This window comes from Bombina bombina, chromosome 5 (genome assembly GCF_027579735.1).
Source record: "Bombina bombina isolate aBomBom1 chromosome 5, aBomBom1.pri, whole genome shotgun sequence".
NCBI classification, from domain to species: domain Eukaryota; kingdom Metazoa; phylum Chordata; class Amphibia; order Anura; family Bombinatoridae; genus Bombina; species Bombina bombina.
The window spans coordinates 976,249,382-976,267,239 of record NC_069503.1 but is presented as its reverse complement, the minus strand read 5'-3'; the positions used below and the strand labels follow the sequence as shown (position 1 = coordinate 976,267,239).

Here is a 17,858-nt window from a genome sequence, read left to right as displayed (position 1 = left end):
ACAAGTTGAAAGTAAAAAGCAGAAAAATCTGGTTAGAATATCACGACTGCGTTAACGTATTCCCCCACAGAAGTCAATGCATGAAAAGTGGGGGGGGGGAAATAATACCCTACTCGTGCACAAACCCGATCGCATTTTCTCAAGTGTGCTAACCCGACATAAAAATATGAATATTTCACATTCCAAAGTTTTTCACATAGAAGAATATGTTCTATTTATTCATAAATAAATATTTTTACATATATCATGTTTTTTGGTACTATATATATATATATATATATATATATATATATATAGAGGAATATTTATTAAAAAATACATAGATATTCAACAGCCAATCAACAGCTAGAACCTAGGTTTTCTGCTGCTCCTGAGCTTGCCTAGATAAACCTTTCAGCAAAGGATAACAAGAGAAGGAAGCAAATTAAATAATAGAAGTAAATTGGAAAGTTGTTTAAAATTGTATTCTCTATCTAAATCATGAAAGAACAATTTGGGGTTTCATGTCCCTTTAAATATGAATTTACATGTTTTCAGCTACTTGGCTGCAAATGGCTCCAATGCACTTATAGATATGTCTATATGTGCTTATATGTTTTTATGTGTTTATATGTGTATATATGTCTGTAAATACATATGTATATACATACAAACATATATATATTTATATATATGAATAAATACACACATACATATAAATACATATTTAGACATGTGTGTGTATGTATGTATGCATCTCTATGTTAAACCCTTTGCCTACCTTTTTTCTAACACCTGAGAACTCATGTCTTTGAGCCCTTATAAGTTTTTAAAATATTTTTTATCAGATAGTGTTATTATGAGTGTAACCATACTTTTTAATGTATTTTTGATGTGTTTCGTGCAACTTTTAATTGAGTTTAACAGTTAACCAGAGCTCTGAGGTCGCACTATCCCAAAGCATGTTAAATTTGTTAAATTCAATTGCGCTCGTGTGAACACAATTACTTTCAACTACGCTCACTATTTTAGATATGCGTATACACCCAAGATAAACTGCTTATCGTAATCTAATTACTGGTTTTGTTCTTCCTTCTAATCCTGGCTGATAAGGATATATTTTCTTTGGAGATCATGTGTTTACAAGTTTAACACTTATTCTGGACAGGAACATGTGTTTTTAAAAATGAATAAATAAATACAAATCCATGAACTAGAAAAACTGACTATAATATATATAATATATATAATGACTATAAGGCTCAGTTTGCATCAATTACAAATTTAACTGAAATTTTTTCACTACAATTTAACTTGATTTTGCCTTTAGTTTAGTTTATATTACTTTTCTGTCCGTTAAATAAGTGTATTGTGAATTTTGAGCAAACTTCACCTATACAGCTGGTTTCATGCAGGTTTCAGACATACCCTCATATGGAGAGGCACAGCCATCTAGAGCACAGCAAGGATCTTTGTAAAATGTTATGACTTGGTGATAATTTTACTTAATAGACTTCTGTCTTCTTTCAACCTCATCTACTATGTAACTGGAAAGTTTTGAAAATTGTGTGCTTTATCTGAATCATAAAAGTTTAATTTTTAATTTAGTGTTCCTTTAAATATGTGAAGGCAAGCCATACATTGTAATATAATTTTTTAAAAGTATATTAAACGAATACATGAAATAATGAAATAAAAATACAAAGCAAAAAAAAATATATTTAACATAAAAATAATAAAACTATTCATCAAAAATCTTATTTCATGGAAAAATTCAAATTCATATTGAAATTATGCAGGAAAAAAAACTATTAAAGGTAATAAATCTACACTGTGCATTCAAAAACTATGTGGAATTCACTTCCATTATCTAAATGTTCACAATTTTTTATATGTACACTTTCTGCAGCACCAACTCCTACTAAGCATGTGCAAAAATTCACAGAACTTTCATATATGTATTTTGTGATTGGCTGTTGGCTGTCACACGATGCACTGAGAAGGAAAATGTAACTGAAATTTATCAGAAAAAAATTACAAATAAAGTGCTTAATTGTAGCTAGATTTCTTATAGAATCTTACAAGCCTAGAGAGCTTTAGATCAATGAGCCTTCATTGTTGTAAACAGGAGAGAGTGAAGGTTTACCATTTAAATTTATTAAAAATCAAGATTTAAAATGTACATACACAAGACTATATATATATATATATATAAACACTATGTAACAGTGGTGAATACAACAAAGTGAGTATCACCACTGTATACCAGAGTTGTGCACACTCACAATAAAGTTTGAAATGTAGAAGATATATTCTTATAATGATAATAGGCAATTTAATTACTATAGAATAAATTAATAATTCATTCACTGAATAGAATAGCAAATATTAGTTGAAAAATAGTCACATACTTATCACAATATGAATTGTAAATTAATTCAAAAAGTCTTATCCTTCTGGTGGCGAAATAGAAAGAAATTCTGGAATGATGTTCACTGCTGCTCGTCACAAAACAACTCAAGGTTCAATTTGAGTACAATGGTACAGCTGCAATAATCTAGAAAAACAAGCGCAAAAAAACACCTTCCATAGTCCAAATTAATTAAATGCATTAAAAGATGATAAAAAAGTACAAACAGCTTAAGGTATTTCCTACTCACAAGTGTAACCCCAATCTAATGAGGTAAGTACAAACAGATGGATCTCAAAGTGTCCCCACTTATAAACGATCTTTGATTCCAGTGCTGTCAAAGGGTCTCCTTTCTCCAAGTCTGGTCGAATTCCCTGTAGCACTTATCAACAATACTGGTCCACTTTTTGCTGTAAATTCAATTTCGCTGATGGCAGTTTAAACGAACCGCTCTAACTGCTCTATCCAGAGCTGATAAAAAACGCCGGGAGTAGCTGCAATGTGCACAGGTCTCCTCTCAGCGTGCAGTTCACAAGTGAAGTAAGGTGGGCGTGGCCTTACGCGTTTCACGGAAACATCCGCTTCATCAGAGGCTTGATAAGTGCTACAGGGAGTAAGGAGACCCTTTGACAGGAGACCCTTTGACAGCACTGGAATCAAAGATCGTTTATAAGTGGGGACACTTTGAGATCCATCTGTCTGTATTTACCTCATTAGATTGGTGTTACACTTGTGAGTAGGCTGTTTGTACTTTTTTATCATCTTTTAATGTATTAAATTGATTTGCACTATGGAAGGTGTTTTTTTGCGCTTGTTTTTCTAGATTATTGCATATATATATATATATATATATATATATTAATGTGTAGTGAAAAAATGCAACTTGTCAGGTTTAAACTACACTACTGTAAATGTCGAATTTGACTTTTATGTCCATTCAACATTTTACAATCTCCTGTTATACATTGATCAGCCGGTTCACTGTGTATAGGACAAAGAAAATACCAGGGTTCAATGGTCTGAAATGCTCTGGTCTGGTGAGATCACCTAAGAAGCCTCGTCAGTGTGGCAAAGACCCTCAAAGAATTTTAGAAAAAATTGTATCTTTAGAGCTGTTTATCTAGGTATGCACAGATCTGGATGTAAAGGAAAGACACATATTGCAATATAATACTAAAAGAAACAAAGATTGTGTGTGATTTCTCTCCATGCTGGCGAGTATCATCATGTCCAGGTAGAGGGGGGAGAGAGAGAGAGACATTTTTTTTTTCTCAATTTGCCCACTTGCCCACCCCAAAGCAGTACATTATGCAGAAAGACTTAACACCCTTCTTTACATTCTATTCAAGATGAAAAGTTATCATAAACCCTAACATACTAAAGGGCTTAAACTTAGCAGCTTACTCACTGCTTTTGAAGACCTGTTTCTTGCAAGTATTCTCAAATTCATATGACATCAATATAAAACAAATGTATTATAGCTTAAATTTGAAGGGGCAATGCAAAACTTCAGAGAAGGTGGTGCCCTGTGTGCTTTCCAAAGAAGTGTTAAGCCTGAACATTTATGCCAGCAAATCAAAAGAGAAATCATTAGGAAACAAACGTACAAAAATGATTGCTTAAATACAATTATTATAAAGCACAATAATTAGACAACTGTGCATGAAACTAAATCTCATGCTGGGCTGTCTGTATCTCACACAGGCCCCAATACTGAAAACGTCAGACCAACGAGAAATTGCTTGTGTTTGGGTTCGCCAGGATCACAGTCCGTCAGTCTGTCGATATATTCTAAAAAAGTGCATTGAACCTCGTTGTGCTGATGACTGGCGATGTCTCTTTCATAGGCTATAATGGGGATTGCAACTTCAGCAAAAGTCTGGCACAACATTACTACTGAGCTGCAATGTAGGTGGCAGTGTGTGTGTGTGTGTGTGTGGGGGGGCTGTCTTTAGCCCATTAAGGAACGGACATTTCAGACTAAAACTTCCCCAAAAGACCAGAGCATTTTTAGCATCATTACAAATAAACAGAAATAGAGCCTTTTTTATATTTACCTATTTTATATATATATATAAATGCTAACAAATAAAAATAAATTGTTAACTTTTTTACAAACTTTAGGTTTCTCACTGAATTTATTTACAAACAGCTTGTGCAGTCATGGCACAAATGGTTGTAAATGCTTCTCTGGGATCCCCTTGCTCTCTTCCCTCCACCACCCCCAATGGTCACCCCATCTTAAGTACTGGCAGAAAATCTGCCAGTTTGAAAATAAAAGGCTTTTTTTTAATATAGATTTTTTTATATATATTTTCTGCAGTGTGAGATCCCCCTTACACCCCAACCTCTCTGATCCCCCAAACAGTTCTCTAACGCTCCCCCTCTACCTATTAGCTGCCATCTTAGGTATTGGCAGCTCTCTGCCAGTACCTAGTTTTCCCAAATTTGCTAACTTTTGTTTATAAAATTAAAAAAACAAACACATTTTTTCTGTAGTGTAGCTGCCCCCTACCTCATTCAGCCCCCTCTCCCTCCTCCCTTCCCTCCCGCCCTGGGTGTTTTTTTCCGATAGCGTAGTGGTCCCGGCCCACCTGTGTCCTTAGGTGTGTTTTTTTAGTTACTTTAAGAATGTCATTGCAAGTTCGTACTATTCATATTTCATAATACTGCAATATTGTGTTTTACTTACAATATTGCAATCGCACTGTAGCAAACGGTTTCTATATTAATATATATCTATACAGTACTGTGTAAAGGGATCATTTACATTACACCTTCGATGTAGTTAACGATGCTGCTCTGAATATATCGACAGTATCAGAGACGCATTGCCATCCAATGAAATGTAAAGTAAAACGCCTCTCTGCGATGCTGCCTTTAAACAGCACTGTCAGCCCTTTTGAATATTTCACCGGCTTTCTCGGATCCCTTTTTAATATCTCGCCGCCTTGTGGCACTTTCATTAATCAGGACCACAGAGTTAGTTTAGGCCGGTGTTCACATGAGGTATATAAATGTTCCTAAACACCATGCACAAAAATAAAATACAAATATCTTTGCAATTTTAGCACATTTCAGTGTGATCTCTGATACAGGACTGTTAAAATAAAAATATAAATACTTGTTGCCTAAGTTCAGAATCACTCTACTCTATGATGTAAGTTGCTTTGTCACTTTCCAATTAATAATTTACTTTGCACTTTAAAGGGATATAAAAGTCAAAATGGCAGAACATTTCCATTCCAGAGCTGAACTTGTCTGTATGTTTAACCCCTTTTGCTTAGGGTTAAATAGATAGTTATAGGTGAACATTACTGCAATAATAAAATGTTTCATCACATTGAGAATTTAGGATGTTTTACATTCTACATTCATGCAATAGGATGACACAAGGTACTTGTGATAGGTCTCTCCAATCATCTAGTTTAGTAATTGTTTAATAATATCCATGTATTTACAAAGTATGTTTTTATGTATGAGGCATTTAATTATCACATCCTTTTGGGATTTAGAAAGATTTAGAAAAAGCTTATGTGCAGCTTTCATGGTACAGAATATATAAAATGTCTGATTTAGTGTTCCAGAATATAATATATGGAGGAAATCCTTCCACTTATTTTTGCATGTTGGATCTAAGAACCAACACACATAATTATTCTATCAACATAATTTGGAAAGAGATAGAGATGTGGTGGTGTCAGGATTTAGGTTGAGACAAAGATATAGAAAGGAAATGATGTAGAGCTTGGATGAAGGCTAAACGTTTGATGAATGATGGCCATAATGTATGGTTGGGATAAAGACTGGGCAAGCCCAAAGATTTCTGCTTTTATAAAGATATCTAACTTAAAGGGACATAATACTTATATGCTAAATCACTTGAAAGTGATGCAGCATAACTTTAAAAAGTTGACAGGAAATAAAAAGGAAGATATTTTACCTCACAATTTCCTCAGCTCACCAGAGTAAGTGCTGTGTAAAAAACATAATTTATGTTAGAACTTACCTGATGAATTAATTTCTTTCATATTGGCAAGAGTCCATGAGCTAGTGACGTATGGGATATACAATCCTACCAGGAGGGGCAAAGTTTCCCAAACCTCAAAATGCCTATAAATACACCCCTCACCACACCCACAATTCAGTTTAACGAATAGCTAAGTAGTGGGGTGATAAAGAAAGGAGTAAAAAGCATCAACAGAGGAATCTGGAAATAATTGTGCTTTATACAAAAAAATCATAACCACCATAAAAAGGGTGGGCCTCGTGGACTCTTGCCAATATGAAAGAAATGAATTTATCAGGTAAGTTCTTACATAAATTATGTTTTCTTTCATGTAATTGTCAAGAGTCCATGAGCTAGTGACGTATGGGATATCAAATACCCAAGATGTGGAACTCCACGCAAGAGTCATTAGAGAGGGAGGGATACAAATAAACAACAGCCATATGCTGAAAAAATAATCCACAACCCAAAATATAAGTTATTCTCATAAAGAAAAGAAAAACTTAAAACATCAGCAGAAGAATCAAAATGAAACAGCTGCCTGAAGAACATTTCTACCAAAAACTGCTTCTGAAGAAGCAAATACATCTAAATGGTAGAATTAAGTAAATGTATGTAAAGAGGACAAAATTGCCACTTGCAAATTTGATCAACTGAAGCTTCATTCTTAAAAGCCCTCAAAGTGGCAACTGATCTAGTAGAATGAGCTGTAATTCTCTGAAGCAGGGCCTAACCCGACTCCAATAAGCTTGAAGAATCAAAAGCTTTAATCAACAAACCAAGGAAATAGCAGAAGTTTTTCTGACCTTTCCTAGGACCAGAAAATATAACAAATAGATTAGAAGTCTTCCTGAAATCTTAGTAGCTTCAATATAATATTTCAAAGTTCTCACCACATCCAAAGAATGTAAGGATCTTTCCAAAGAATTCTTAGAATTAGGACACAAGGAAGGAACAACAATTTCTCTACTAATGTTGTTAGAATTCACAACCTTAGGAAAAAATGAAATGAAGTCCGCAAAACCGCCTTATCCTGATGAAAAATCAGAAAAGGAGATTCACAAGAAAGAACAGATAGCTCAGAAACTCTTTTAGCAGAAGAGATGGCCAAAAGGAACAATACTTTCCAAGAAAGTAGTTAAATGTCCAATAAAAGCATAGGCTCAATATGGAGGAGCCTGTAAAGCCTCCAAACCAAATTAAGACTCCAAGGAGGAGAGAATGATTTAATGACAGGCTTAAATACGAACTAAAGCCTGTACAAAACAGTGAATATCAGGAAGTTAGCAATCTTTCTGTGAATAAAACAGAGCAGAGATTTGTCCCTCAAGGAACTTGCAGATAAAATCTTATCAAAACCATCTTGAAGAAACTGTAAAATTCTTGCAACTCTAAAAGAATGGCAAGAGAATTTATGAGAAGAACACCATGAAATGTAAGTCTTCCAAACTCGATAATCTTTCAAGAGACAGATTTACGAGCTTGTAACATAGTCTTAATCCCTGAGTCAGAGAAACCTCTATGACTTAGCACTAAGCGATCAATTCCCATACCTTCAAATTTAAGGATTTGAAAATCTGATGGAAAAACGGACCTTGAGACAGTAGGTCTGGCCTTAACGGAAGTGGCCAAGGTTGGCAGCTGGACATCCGAACAAGACTCGCATACCAAAAATTGTGAAACCATGCTGGAGCCACCAGCAACACAAACTATTGTTCCATGATGATTCTGAGAATCACTTTTGAAATAAGAACTAAAGGCGGGAAAATATAAGCATTTTGATAACACCAAGGAAGTGTCACTGCACCCACTGCTTCCGCCTGTAAATCCCTGAACCTGGACAGGCATCTGGGAAGTCTCTTGTTTAGATGAGAGGCCATCAGATCTATCTGTGGAAGACACCATATCTTGAACAATCTGAGAAAAAACATCTGGATGGAGGAACCACTCCCCAGGATGTAAAGTCTGACGGCTGAAATAATCCGCCTCCCAATGTCTATACCTGGGAAATGCACCGCAGAAAATAGATAGGAGCTGGATTCCGCCCAAGCAAGTATCCGAGATACTTCTTCATAGCTTGTGGACTGTGAGTCCCACCCTGCTGATTGACAAATGCCACTGTATGTGATATTGTCTGTTTGAAAATAAATGAACAGTTCTCTCTTCATCAAAGGCCAAAACTGAAGAGCTCTGAGAATAACACAGAGATCTAAAATATTGATTGGTAATCTCGCCTCTTGAGATTTCCAAACCCCTTGTGCTGTCAAAGATCCCCAAACAGCTCCCCAACCTGAAAGACTTGCATCTGTAGAGATAATAGTCCAGGTTAGCCGAAAAAAGAAGCCCCTTGAACTAAACACTGGTGATTTACCACCACGTCAGAGAGTGTCAAACATTGGGATTTAAGGATATTAATTGTGATATCTTAGTATAATCCCTGCACCATGGATTCAGCAAACAAAGCTGGAGAGGTCTCATGTGAGAACGAGCAAAAAGAAATGCGTCCAATGCTGCAGTCATGAGACCTAAATTTTCCATGCACATAACCACTGAACGGAATGACTGAGACTGAAGGTGCTGACAGGCTGCAACCACTTTCAAACGTCTCTTGTCTGTTAGAGACAGAGTCATAGACACTGAATCTATCTGGAAACCTAAAAAGGTGACCCTTGTCTGAGGATTCAAGAAAAATTTGGTAAATTGATCCTCCAACCATGTTTCCTAAGAAACAACACTAGTTGATTAGTGTGAAATTCTGCAGAATGGAAGGACTGAGCTAGTACCAAAATAGCGTCCAAATAAGGAAACACCGCAATACCCTGCTCTCTGGTTTCCATAAAGCAGGTCACCAAGAACCTTTTTAAAAAAGAATCTTTGAGTGGTTGCTAATCCAAAAATGGAAAAGAAACGAATTGGTAACGCTTGTCTAGAAAAGAGAATCTCAGGAACTGATAATGATCTGAATGAATCGGAATATGAAGGTATACATCCTGCAATCCATTATGGACCTAAAATGTCCTTGCTGAATAAAAGGCAGAACAGTCCTTAAAGTCACCATTTTAAAATTGGTACTTTTACATAACGATTCAAAATTTTCAGATCCAGAATTGGTCTGAATGAAATTTCCTTCTTTGAGACAAAGAATAGATTTGAATAAAAACCCCAGACCTTGTCCCTGAAAAGGAACTGGCATGACTACCCCTGAAACTCCAGGTCTGAAACACACTTCAGGAAAGCCTGAGCTTCATCTGGATTTGCTGGGATACGTGAGAGAAAAAAATCTTCTCACAGGAAGATTTACTCAGAATCCTATTCGAAACCCCTGAGATACAACACTCTGAAACCATTGATTTGGACCGAATTTATCCAAAACATTATTGAAAAAAACTTTAATCTGCCCCCTACCAGCTGAGCTGGAATGAGAGTCGCACCTTCATGCGGACTTAGGGGCTGGCTTTTTTGTTTCTTAAATGGGTTGGATTTATTCCATTTAATGAAGGTTTCCAATTGGAAACAGTTTCCATAGGGAAGGATTAGGTTTTTGTTCCTTATTTGACAAAAAGAATGAAAATGATTAGACGCTTTATATTTACCTTTAGGCCTCTTATTACCTTGGAAAGAAAGAGATAGCAATCTAGACTTAAAAAGTCATATCAGCATTCCAAGATTTAAGCCTCAAAACTCTTGTAGCTAAAAATAGCTAAAGACATAGATCTGACATCAATCTTGATGATATCAAAAAATGGCATCCGAACTGAATAGTATGTTGCAGAAAGCGAACAATACTAGATAAATCAGAATCCAATTCTTGTTGCGCTAAATCTCCAACAAAAAAGTTGATGCAGCTGCAACATCAGCCAAAGAAAATGCAGGCCTGAGACGACCTGAATATAAATAAGCTTTCCTTAGATAAGATTCAAGTCTCCTATATAAAAGAACTTAAGTACTATCTTCCATAGGAATAGAGGTACATTCAGCAAGAGTAGAAATAGCCCCTACAAGTTGAGGATCTTTTCCCAAAACTCTATAGAAATGGCTGGTAAAAGGATAAAAAAATTTAAACCTTGAAGAAGGAATAAAATAAGTGCCTCTGGAGCAACCACAGCAGTTTTAAAAACAGAATTTACTAGTTCTAATATCAAGAGGACTAGTTTCTATGATATCCAAAATAATTAACACTTCTTTAACAAAGAACGAAAATACTTCATTTCAAATAAATAAGTAGATCTGTTAGTGTCAATATCTGAGGAAAGATCTTCTAAATCAGATAGATCCTCATCAGAAGAGGATAATTCATTATGTTGTCGGTCATTTGAAATTTCATCATTAATTAGAAGGCAGATAGCAGACAAAGCCTTCTGAATAGAATCAGAAACAAATTCTTTAAATTTCAATAAAAGTTGAAGGAACAACAACAGAAAATGCACTATTAACTGATGGATACAATATCTGCATGTAAAAAGTTTATCATACAATGACATTCGGAAATATAATGCACTTAGCTTTAGAAGAACCGACATCAGGCAGCAAAGTTCCAACAGATACTTGTGAGGCAGGATCAGATTGAGACATCTTGCAAAATGTAAAATAAAAAACAACATATAAAGCAAAATTTGTCAATTTCCTTATATGACAGTTTCAGGAATGGGAAAAAAATGCAAATAGCATAGCCCTCTGACATAGAAAAAGGCAAGAGGCAGAAGCAATGGGGCAAATAAATAATGAAAAAAAATTAGCGGCAAGTATGACGCACAACGTAACTGGAAAAAAATTTTTGGCGCCATGTCCGGAAATGACACACTCGCGTTACTAACGACGCAACCCTGTGTGAACCTCTGCGTCAATTACAACACCAGAAATGACAAACTTGCGTCAACGGACGTGCCTTTCGCGCCAAAAAATTCTCGCGCCAAGAATGACGCAATAAAGTGTAGCATTTGGCGCACCCGTGAGCCTAAGTCAGCCCGGAATTTGAAACAAAGTAGTCAATTGAAAAAAAAAAGACTAAACCCCAGGTAAGAAAAATATTTCTTAATATTAACTTTCCCCAAATATGAAACTGACAGTCTGCAAAAAGGAAATACATGAACCTGACTCATGGCAAATATAAGTACAATACATATATTTAGAACTTTATATAAATGCATAAAGTGCCAAACCATAGCTGAGGTGTCTTAAGTAATAAAAACGTACTTACCAAAAAGACACCCATCCACATATAGCAGATAGCCAAATCAGTACTGAAACAGTTATCAGTAGAGGTAATGGTATATGAGAGTATATCGTTGATCTGAAAAGGGAGGTAGGAGATGAATCTCTACGACCGATAACAGAGAATCTAAGAAATAGACCCCCGTTAGGGAAATAATTGCATTCAATAGTTAATACTCTCCACATCCCTCTAACATTCGATGTACTCTGAGAGGAATCGGGCTTCAAAATGCTGAGAAACGCATGTCAACGTAGAAATCTTAGCACAAACTTACTTCACCACCTCCATAGGAGGCAAAGTTTGTAAAACTGAATTGTGGGTGTGGTGAGGGGTATATTTATAAGCATTTTGAGGTTTGGGAAACTTTGCCCCTCCTGGTAGGATTGTATATCCCATACATCACTAGCTCATGGACTCTTGCCAATTACATGAAAGAAAGTTATACTTCAGTTACTGCCGAACTGCAGGTAAAAAAAGAAGAAGAAAAAAGGAAGAAATGAACAGCAGCCAATCAGCATCAGCAGTGCTGAGGTCGTGAACTCTTTTACTATGATCTCATGAGATTTCATAGTAAACTTCCTTAAGTGAATAGGGAAATAACATGAGTATGCATGAGGCACACTCCCTTGCATGTCCCAGGACAGGCATAGTGATTTGCTGCTTAAAGTCCTTTACAATGTGGTGTGAATACTTAGGACATTTTGAGATAAAATATCTTTCTTTTTTACATAGAGATGTTTAGGTGATATTTTCTAGTCAGCTTTGTATAGTTGTGCTGCATCACTTGCAAGTGTTTCAACATTTGGGTATCATGTGCCTTTAAACAATAAATCAAATATGTTTTCAACATCAAACATACTTATTCTTAAAATATGTGCTGCTTTATACATGTGACTAATATCTTTCAGCCACCTCCCTCGATCCTGAAACTCTCTAAAGACATCTAAAAGACTTTCATTTGTTTTCTCTACTTTGTCATTAAAGGAAGAATCAATAAGTTACATCAATCTGTCTAGGAATGAACAGGCGTGACAAAAAAACTCACTCAATTTTCTATTGATAATGTGTTTACTAAAAGGTGTTTTTACTTTGTTAATTGAAGGTTGTGAACTGCTGTATAAATCAAAAAAGAAATGTGACATTTTGGATTTTTTTTTACTGATTATTTCATTCTGCAGGAAAACATTGATAATTGACTTACTGATGTTGTGTTTCCTTCTAAAATCTCTTCTTCTAGGGGCTCCAACTTAAGGTCCTTTTAAAATAAAAAAGATAAACATATGTGTGTATTTAAAGAAGAAAGTGCAAAAAAATTATAACTGAACAAAGCAATTGTCCACCCATCTATCTGCACCTAGAGGTTTTCCCAATTAGAGTACATAATGGTATGAAATATAAAAGAAAACAAATATATAGTTCATGGACCATAAAGGTTTCTTTCGAGCTAATTAAGAATTGAATGGGGGGTTTAAAACTACTTTAATCAATAAGTTACCTTATTTAAAATATTGCATATATACCACTGTATTGACATTTTCAATATAGCTGGTAGTTTCAAAAGGCAAAAACAGCCATTTGAAATGAGAAATAAAGGCGAAGGAGCTACTTCACAACAATATAATAATGTTGATGTTTTTATTTTATAAATGCATAGAACTCTGAAAAGTAAACACAAATTTGGTGAACATTTGGTATGTCAATTTATTTAGGACATCTCTGCAATATTGAAAAAAATAGAAGTGACTTGGTAAAATAATATTTTTTATATTTATCAACATTCTAGACTATTTTAAAAGTCATATGAACTAGAACATTGTCATAAAGTAAGTAACAAGCAAAGTTTTAAAGGGACAGTCTAGTTCAAAATAAACTTTCATGATTCAGATAGAGAATGCAATTTTAAGCAATTTTCCAATTTACTTTTAACACCAATTTTGCTTTATTCTCTTGATATTCTTATTTGAAAGCTAAACCTAGGAGGTTCCTATGCTGATTTCTAAGCCCTTGAAGGCCGCCTCTTCTCTCAGGGCATTTTGACAGTTTTTCACCACTAGAGGGTGTTAGTAATGTGTGTCATATAGATAACACTGTGCTCACGCACGTGGAGTTCAGGTGAGCCAGCTCTGATTGGCTAAAATAGATGTCTGTCAAAAGAACTGAAATAAGGAGGCAGTTTGCAGAAGCTTAGATACAAGGTAATCACAGAGGTAAAAAGTGTATTTATATAACTGTGTTGGATTTGCAAAACTATGGAATGGGTTATAAAGGGATTTATCTATCTTTTTAAACAAAAATCCTGGTGTAACCTGTCCCTTTAAATTAAAACACATCGAGCCAATGTTATTTTTGATGTTTTCATCATATCTTATTAAAAATACATGAAATTCACATAATTTTTTTCAGATTGTAGATACATTTACAATGATGCTAGTAATATGAATCAGAGCTTGATGTGCTATGTGAGTAACAGTGAATAATATAATGTCTCATTCCAGCAGTTATGGCGTGTGAGTGATGTCATGTATATTTATGATATTATGTCAATATGATTAATGATGTCACAGACGATGCTAAAAAAAATCTTTAAGGGAAATCAGAAATTCCTGGCTTTTGAACAAGGGCTAAAACACTGGCATCAACGTACATGTTTTTTAAATGTCTTTAATAATATATAAAACAAAATTAATTAAAATGGGAGAAAATTAACAGAATCATATGACTGCACAACCACAAGAATAAGCTTCAATAAATTAAGGATGCAAAAAAAAAAAAAGGTTATGAATAATATATAGGTGTTTATGTGTTCTCACGCTCATGACTTATTTATTGTATGTGATCTGCTTTTTATATAATTTTAATAGAGTAGCATTTCAAGAAGTTGGCACTTTGCAGATGAGTGCTGTTACAAAATAATTGAAAAATTTGGAATTCGTAATTTGGTAGAACATTAACAAAACACCTATAATACATGCAATTCTTCTATGGCTCTTGCATTTCACAGTCTCAAAACTTTCAGATAAAATTCTGAGAATAAATATTTAAATGTATACCATAAATAGTTGCAGAAATGTGTCAGCCACCACATAGAACACTGTGTATCTTCTGCATAGCATTCAACCGGTTTTCTCAAATATATTTTTGCATAATGGTTTAGAAACTTGCTTTCTGATTTAGCTGGCATATTTATTAAAAGCACATTGTAAAGAACAAAAAAAAAAAAAAAAAAAAACAGGTTACTATACCTTTTTTTCAAGTCTGTCAATCAGTTTCTGGAGTCTGTTTATCTGGGTCATCCACTGGTTATCTTCCTCTAACAAGCCTTTGGGAAGGATAAATAATAGAAGAGAAAATATTTCTGAATTACTAGGAATCTGGTTGAAATTCTGCATTTGTCTACAATATAGCTATGTCTATAGAGTTAAGACAAAACAATACTTGCCCCTTAGTTTTGTTTTTCATGTAATACTTGTGTTTGGATGTTGTTTGCATGAAGCTTAAGAAATAGATTTCATGTCTATAGCTGTTTATAATTTCAACTACGCTGACAACTGTTAAATATAAACAGAATTTTGCAGTACTACAGAACCACTAACTAGAAATATAATGCAACATTCTTCTAGTTAGAACAAAATACATTCCACTCACCCACATTGTTAGTTTAGACATTTATTTAAACATAGATTTCTGGGTGATATATGCACCAATTGGGTTTTGATGAAAGGCAAATAGTATGTATATCAGGAACATTTACTGGCACAATTTAAAGGGACATGACGCCGAAAATGTTTCTTTCATAATTCAGATAGTGCATGCAATTTTATCTAATTTGTGTTATTCTCTTGATATCCTTTATTGAAAAGCATACCCAGGTAGGCTCAGCAGCAGGGGACTAGCTGCTGATTAGCGCCTGCACATATTTATTCCTCTAGTAATTGGCTTACAGATGTGTTCAGCTAGCTTCCAGTACTGCATTGAGGTTCCTTCAATAAAGGATACCAAAAGACTGAAGCATTATTGATAACAGAAGTAAAATGGAATGTTGTCTAAAAATGTATATTTTATCTGAATAAAGAAAGAAAAAATAGTATTTCATGTCTCGTTAACAGTTTATATAATCTGGAAGCAAGTCCAATCGTGAGCCAATAGACAGCACATTCACTCGCCATACTAATTGGTATACATTTGCATAAATAAGTATACAACATGACTCAAAAACTAAACCTGCTAAGGCTGGTTTCAGATAATCAACTGATTAGAATTAGATTTGAACACAGAACTATTTTCATCATATCATGGCCTTTATTTTTATATTTACTCTATTATCTTCATTGACCTGGACCTTAAATATTTTGGCCATAGCGGTAAAATGCTGGCTGTGTGGCAATGGGCAAACAATGAATATTTAAAATAATGCATGTGGCTAGACTTGTCTACTCCAGTAACAAGCCCTGATTGGCTTGTGGAGTTTAGCTGATTGGGTGGAGTTTAGCTATTGAAAAATAGTTGCTGCAAAATAGGTGTTAAAAAGAATATAAAACCTGAACTATTTTTCCCCCATGATTCAGACAGAGCATGCTATTTTACACAACTTTCTAATTTACTTCTATTATCAATTTTTCTTCATTCTCTTGGTATCTTTTGTTGAAAAGCAGAGACGTAATTCTTAGGAGCCAGCTCATTTCTGGAGCACTATATAGCAGCAGTTTTGTAAGAATGTTATACATTTGCAAGAACACTAGATGGCAGCACTATGCCTTCCTATGTATCTCTTCTACTAAAAATATCATGGGAATTAAGCAAATATATATCGAAACTTTTTAAAAACGGTCTGCTCTGTCTGAATCACAAAATAACATTTTTGATTTTCCTATCCCTTTAATGCGTTCAAAACATGTTCAAATGTATCCACTAATTGATTGCAAGACTGCAAAAAAAATCTTGTAATTAAAAGGAATTTACTGACTTTATAAATCAGCTTTTCCTATCTGTTCTTGTCTGGAAATAAGCACATAGGTTATGTTGAGCATTGTTATTCGTGAGCTTTTATTTCTGGCTTATGTATAAGTGAGAGCATCTTCCTGCAAATTCAGTACTATCGCATTGCAGATTCCTGCTGTAACATAGTTAACAAGACTTCAAGGACCAATTAATGCAGTAGAAATGCATAATTAACAAGTGCATAATAAAAAAAAAGACAATGATTTAACGCCAACTCTGAATTTCAAAGCAGTAGTTTGTTTTTTTTCTGACAAATTTATTTTTTCTACCATTTTCCAACCCCCTGTATCACATGACAGACACCAGCCAATCACAGACTAGTATACAAATACCCTGTGAACTGGTGCACATGCTCAGTATGATCTGGTTCCCCAGAAAGTGTGAATATAAAAAGACTGTGCAAAATTTGATAATGGAAGTATATTGGAAAGTATCTTTCAACTGCATGTTCTTTCTGAATCATAAAAGTTTATTTTGACTTGAGTGTCCCTTAAAGGAACACAAAATGCTAATATATCAGAACATCACAACTGGACTGAACAGGTTAACAGAATCCATAACCTACCGAGCAGTCTAACAGGATGGCTTAAATATTACTAGGGCCAGGGTTAAAGGGACATGACTGAATCCACATTTTTTCTTTCGTGTCCCTTTAAGGTTAAGTTCAGAGCTAAGATTATGGCTTAGCTTTGTAAAGCAATTGGTTTCAGAACTCTCTAGTATCCTAGGAGACAGTTCTCAACACTGCCATATTTTTTAGACCCAGCAACTTTTAGAATTATCTAAAATCTGACAATATATACCATTTTTGAATTTGCTATATTTCAATATGCTCTTGAATTTAGCAGTGTTGCTTGGTACTATTCTTAATATACCCAGATGGTAGCAAAAGGCCTAAAATGCTGTGAATTTTAGAGATGTATGAATACAACATATGTTCACTTATCCTTAGAGACATGTACTGTAGAACAAATACACTCCTGACATCTCTCTCAGAAAATGAACACACACAAACAAAAAAAAGTGGCTTCTCATCACGACTTTATGTGAATGCCGAATTTCTTTTCGAAGGCTGGCACTCTGTGAGTAGAGACACATTTATAGAGTTACAATGGAGGGGACATTTTTCTCAAAAGTACGCCTGAAAGACGTCAGTTAAGGGATATATATTATATATATTTTAACTCTGAAAAATGGAAACTGCTATCCCCACATATTTGTTGCACCCTAGGAATAAGACAACGTTGTAA

At 34.7% G+C, this 17,858-nt stretch overlaps 1 protein-coding gene across 1 annotated transcript in view; it reads right to left on the bottom strand.

Annotated features, from left to right (window-relative positions):
• The window catches only part of NECAB1 (N-terminal EF-hand calcium binding protein 1), a 721,255-nt gene that overhangs the window by 98,220 nt on the left and 605,177 nt on the right, over positions 1-17,858 (bottom strand). The window contains exons 8-9 of the mRNA XM_053715189.1: positions 14,853-14,929; positions 12,812-12,865 (exon numbers count right to left, since the gene is read on the bottom strand). Coding sequence (XP_053571164.1) covers positions 12,812-12,865; positions 14,853-14,929 — 131 coding nt within the window. The remainder of the gene's footprint in view (positions 1-12,811; positions 12,866-14,852; positions 14,930-17,858) is intronic.